The 6,134-nt window shown below is 42.1% G+C and overlaps 1 protein-coding gene across 1 annotated transcript; it reads left to right on the top strand.

Annotated features, from left to right (window-relative positions):
• The first annotated feature begins 308 nt into the window (after nt 1–308).
• DEFB109B (defensin beta 109B) lies at nt 309–5,081 on the top strand. Its single transcript, XM_036301955.1, has 2 exons — nt 309–363; nt 4,846–5,081. Exons 1-2 carry the CDS (start codon nt 309–311, stop codon nt 5,049–5,051), a joined length of 261 nt encoding a protein of 86 aa, XP_036157848.1. The 3' UTR covers nt 5,052–5,081.
• Nucleotides 5,082–6,134: the final 1,053 nt, after the last annotated feature.

Below are 6,134 nucleotides of genomic sequence, written 5' to 3' on the forward strand. Positions count from 1 at the left end.
AGCAGTCACATACGCATGTGCCTAAGGAAAGCAGGAGAGAAGACGGCTTACAGGGAGGCTACCCCGACCCCTGGGAAATGGGCAGCATTGACTTTGGCTTTATCGTCCGTTGAGTTACCAGCACAGTGTGTACTTTTGCGCCTGGAGATTTCCTGTGGGAGACTGAGTGCTTCTCGCTTTGTTAGGGTCTACTAACCAAGAACAAACCACAGGCCTGGGTGCATCATAAAAAGCCGAGGGCCTGCCATCCTCAGAGACTCTGGACTCTGACTGTTCTGATGTCTTTCTTCTTCACTGGCTGGTCAACCATGAGATACCATGTGCTTCTCTCCACTCTTCTCCTTCTGACTCTCTTACCTGCAGGTAAGGTGATGGCTGCCCACTGGGGTCTGTGGTTTAGAAGGCTATCTGGTAGGTCCAACAAAACACCTGGCATCAGTCTTATGGACTCATAGACCTAATGTCAACAGCTTCTCTGGGACCGTAACAGGGTAGGATAGGAATGAGACCACTCTTTTGCCATGGACCAAACTGCCTGCTGAGGTCACTTCTGCTTTCTCCATACGTTGTGTCTTGGGGTGCCCTGATGAGGCATGATCACTGATTTGTAGGCAGGTGAATCTGAAAGGCTTCAATGGCAGTAGCTTTTCAGATCTATCACTATATCTACTCACTAGGTCAAAGGAGATGGACAGAATCCCATCACCAGCAGCTGGTGCTAAGGGCATGTCTTAGGGATCTCTGTCACGATGTGTTTGACTCCTGATGGATGCAGAGGTGCTCTCATTATGGAAGAGGTAGGTTCATGGTTGTGAGAAGAGGCTGGACACATACCTAGACACTTTTGGAAAGTAAAGGGACCCCTGTTATAACTGTATCGGAAAAAACAGGCACGAAATAGAACTGTCCCAGCCTCACTGGTCACTCTCTCTAAATGGCACACACCCAGTGTTGGGTTTCAAAAAGAGGAGGGGTTACTGAGAAGATGATGTGCTCATCCACATTCTAGGAAGGGATTCTTATGGTAAATGACAGCCACGAAAAATAGGTTCCCAAAGCCTAAATCTGATCCTGGGACATGAGGCTGGAGCACACACTTTGGAATACTAACTCATTAGTTATGCAGGAAGAAAGCAAATGTGCTGGGGAATGGAGAGAGTAATAAAAAAGGTGATATTCTACGGTCGCAAATCCTTTGTGTTATCAGGTTCAAACTCATCATTTTCAGAGGCAAGGACTGAGGTCTGTAGCAGTGCTCCACAGTCCAGAATTTAAGTATTCATACGTGCACCCTGCTCCAGGGCTAAGGAGGGCACGAGGCGATGGTGTAGAGAGAATTTCGTTTGTTCGTCAGGCAAGGCTACTCCATATCAGTGGGACAGAGCATATGTAGAAGACACATATTACACCAAATAGTCTTTATGTTTGCACCTGGAAACATTTCCATTTGGAGATGAGGTCTCTTTATAGAAGAGGTATGTCCGTGGTTGTAAAAGTAGGCTGCATCTACATCTTTTTATCCAAACTAGACACTTCAGGAAAATAAAGGGACTGACCGCTGTTATAACTGTATTGGAACGTTACATTAAATCCTTTAATTTAAAGAAGGATTTGTTCAGATTGTACTAACTGCTAGGCACTCTTCTGAATTTCACACTGGGCAGTATGATCAACGAGGACTATCAAAGGCTGTGACTCAAATACAGGAAAACCTGCTGCTGGAAATGCAGCTGCCAATGTGGACTCCATGCTGTCCCCAGGCTGCTCATTCGTCAGCCTCTGCTGAACTGTGGACAGTGCTGAGTCAGACCGGACGGACTCATGAGTTTGTGGGCGTTCATGTGCTCACAATGGAAGCAGGCATCAGCAACGGTCAGAGCTGCGTGGGGGCTCTCCCGTCTCCACACCCCTGTCCAGGAAGGAGCTTTGAGACTCAAGTGGTCCAAATGCTACCTCCTGGCTCAGTGGTCTAAGCTCTGCTGGCCCACCTAGCCCTTGCCTTTGCTTCTCTGTCCTCATCTTTCACTTTGATACTTCCTTCTGGACCCCTACGGAATAGGCTGCTGTTTTGTAGTTTGCTACCTCCTTTTCTCCCATAACACTCTATACTGGAGAGACCCAAGGCTCCGTTCCTGGTCCCCTTCTCTTCTCTCTCCATCCAGTCCTTGGGGCCAGTCCCACCCTTTTTAAATTCCCCTCCTGGATCTCTCTTTTGAACTCCAGTCTTGTAATGAATATCCAACGTGTAATTTATATCATTATATGGATAATGTCCATAACTATTATATCATTATGCCATAAAATTAAGATAAAAAAAATGAGCTCCCAAGTTTCCCTCCATATAGTTTTACCCCAGCACAGTGGGCTGTGGTCAGCATTCCCTGGAGCCTCTCTTGGCTCTTCTACACCATCTCATGTTCAATAGGTTATACATCTGCCCTAAAAGTATCTCTCAGGGCTTCTGTCCCATGACCAGCCTCAGAGAATAACTGCCCCATACTCAGTGAAAGGACAGAGTGTTTGCAGAATTTCTCTCCTCTGTGGCAGAATAATATACCATTGTTACACATACCACATTTCCTTCATCCATCAACAGATTCAACATCTGCCCTGATGATGGATTCTTAGGATCTTGGCTATTGTGAATATTTCTACAATGAACAATAATGCTGATATCTCTTTGAGATAGTGATTTCTTCTCCTTTGAATGTATACCCAGAAGTGGGTTGGCTGGATCATATGGTAGGTCTGCTTTAAAATTTTTGAGGAATCTCCATATTGCTTTCCATAGTGACTGCACTGATTTACAAACCCACCCCCAGTGCACCAGGGATCCCTTTTCTTCACATCCTCACCAGTACTTGTTATCTCTTGTCTTTTTTTATAATAGCCATTCTAACAGGTGTGAGGTGGTATCTCATTGTGGTTTTGATTTGCACTTCGCTGCAGATTAGTGATGCTAAGTTAAGCACCTTTTCATGTCCTTGTTTGCCATTTGTTAGTCTTTTTTGAAAAAAATGTCTACTCAAGTCTTATGTTCATATCTTAATTGGATTATATATTTTTTTTACTGTTGAGTTGTATGGGTCCCATAGATTTCTGGATAGTAACCCTTTATGATATGCATTTTTTCCATTCTGTGGGTTTCCTTTTCATTTTGCTGATGGCTTTTTTTTTCCTGTGAAGATTTTTAGTTTCATGAAGTCCCAGTTATTTATTTTTTCTTTTATGACTTGTTCTTTTTTTAAAAAAATATATTTTATTGATTTTTTACAGAGAGGAAGGGAGAGGGATAGAGAGTTGGAAACATCGATGAGAGAGAAACATCGATCAGCTGCCTCCTGCACACTCCCCACTGGGGATGTGCCCGCAACCAATGTACATGCCCTTGACCGGAATCGAACCTGGGACCCTTGAGTCTGCAGGCTGACGTTCTATCCACTGAGCCAAACCGGTTAGGGCTATGACTTGTTCTATTGGTGTTACATCCAAAGGTCATTGCCAAGACCAATGTCAAGTAAATTTGTTCTTATGTTTTCTTCTAGGACTTTTTTTTTTTTTATTTTATTTTATTGATTTTTCACAGAGAGGAAAGGAAAGGGATAGAGAGTTAGAAGCATCGATGAGAGAGAAACATCGATCAGCTGCCTCCTGCACACCTCCTACCGGGGATGTGCCCGCAACCAAGTTACATGCCCTTGGCTGGAATCGAACCTGGGACCTTTCAGTCCGCAGGCCAATGCTCTATCCACTGAGCCAAACCAGTCAGGGCTCTTCTAGGACTTTTATGTCTTCAGGTCTTATGTTGAAGCTTTTAATCTACTTCAAGGCAATATTTGTGAGTTGTTTCATTGTTTTGATGTGAATGTCCAGTTTTCCCAGCATCATTTATTGAAAAGACTGTCCTTTCCTCATTGAGAATTCTTGGCTCGCTTGTCAAATATTAGTTGACTATAAATACATGGGTTTATTTCTGGGCTCTCAATTCAGTTCTCTTGGCCTATTGAGTTTGTTTTTAGAGCAGTACCATACTGTTTTGATTAATATAGCTTTGGAATACAGTTTGACTTCAGTAAGTGTGATGCCTCCATCTTTGTTCTACTTTCTCAAGATTTCCTTGGCTATTCAGGGATTTTTTTCATGGTGTCATATGAATTTTAGAATTGTTTCTTCCAATATTCTCCATATACACAGGTCTTTCTGTTCTTCAAATAAACTAAGCCAGGAGAATGAATGTATTTTTATTTTCATCATTCAGATGTCAGTTCAAAAGCTACATCCTCGTCAGAAAGCCTCTCCTATTTCATCAACTCCATCATCCAGACCTTTGCATTATTGCATTATTTTGTTCTAAACACTTGTCACTTTCTGATATTATATTATTCATTTATTTTTGTGTTGTCATTATTTCCTTTATTGAATATAAGTGATGTGAGAATACAAACTATTTCAGCTATTTTCAGTGTTCTATTATTAGTATAAAGAAAAATGACTGGCACAGAGAAGTTAGTAAACCTTGGCTGAAGGTCCAGATAGAGGAGTAAATGAAGAAAACAGGTGTGTTTAAAACGTATATTTTATCCATCCACCTGTTGTTCCACTTTGCCATTTGCCAAAGTTCTTACATTAGCAAGGACAAGAACTTACAAGAAAAGGAAAGGCATGATGAACACTCCGGCTGTTGGGTGAACAACAGAGGCAGTGAGCGTGGCAGGGCACTGGACAGAGCCTTCATCCAGCTCCTTCTCTCTACGTAGAAATGCTCAATCCAGAACTCTTCTGTCCTCACAGGAAGAGTGGATTCACTCGTGGACTAATTACCTCACAGACTCTCTTTCTCTGCAGTAAGAAGCGGTTTGGGTGCTGCTGAAAACCACTGTCTCAATCTGTCTGGCATCTGTAGAAGAGACACCTGCAAAATCATAGAGGACACCATTGGTGGCTGCCGAAGGAGGTGGAAATGCTGCAGAGCATGGTGGGTCCTGATTCCAGTCCCCACACCAGTTATATATTCAGAATACCAAGATCCCCTGAAGCCTAGATTGAAATGAAATGAGGAAAAGAAAGCATCTGAAGGAACATTCCTGGCATCTAACATTAGAATATATATATTTTTTGATGTATTGCAATTTTATGACCAATTTTTATTTTCCTGTGTCACTAAAAATAAATACATAATGATTTAAAATCTACCCACATGCTACTTCTTTGGAATCCTTTTCAGATCCAAACAATGTCTTTTAAAGCGAGAAGGGCCATTTATTTAACAATACATGCATTTTTTTAATTTGTCACAGAGAGACCAAAATGTTAACAAAAAAGTGAAACTGTAATTACATGAAACATCATTAAATAGACTCACAGAGAAAACGCAAAGGCAAAATACAGAGGAAATGCAGAAAACATAAGGAAAGGGGAGAGATATAAAGAAAGGGGACAAAATAGAAAGGGGAAAGAATAATTTGGGATAAACACAAAGATGGTAACTGCACAGCAGATGTTCATAAAGAGATGAAAACAAGAAAGGAGAGAGAATGAGAGGTTGAAGATCAACAGAAACGTATATTAAATATCTAAAAGATACAACTTCAACTAACAAAGGGATTCTGATGTGACGCCTATGAAAAACATTATGATCGTTTAGATCCCCAAGGTTTTACTGCCCTAGACCCGTGGTCGGCAAACTGCGGCTCACGAGCCACATGCGGCTCTTTGGCCCTTTGAGTGTAGCTCTTCCACAAAATACCACGTGCGGGTGCACATGTACAGTGCAATTGAAACTTCGTGGCCCATGCGCAGAAGTCGGTATTTTGTGGAAGAGCCACACTCAAGGGGCCAAAGAGCCGCATGTGGCTCGTGAGCTGCAGTTTGCTGACCACTGCCCTAGACACATAATTTCTTCACGGAACTGGAATTTCACTGTGACTATATATTGACCTCTTTGAAGAGCATGCTGTCACTACTCCTTGTACATAGCGATTGGGATACTTCATAACTTCTGACTTCAAGTTCCATCTTTTCCCCTCTTGTTCGAAGTTCTCACTTTCCTTTCCTGATGTCACATCCCTCAAAGTAGATCTTAATAGTTTTAGTTTTCACTCATGTATTGAATTTTGATGATTAGAAAAATTTGG

The sequence above is a fragment of the Myotis myotis genome, unplaced genomic scaffold (genome assembly GCF_014108235.1).
Source record: "Myotis myotis isolate mMyoMyo1 unplaced genomic scaffold, mMyoMyo1.p scaffold_m19_p_3, whole genome shotgun sequence".
Classification (NCBI taxonomy): domain Eukaryota; kingdom Metazoa; phylum Chordata; class Mammalia; order Chiroptera; family Vespertilionidae; genus Myotis; species Myotis myotis.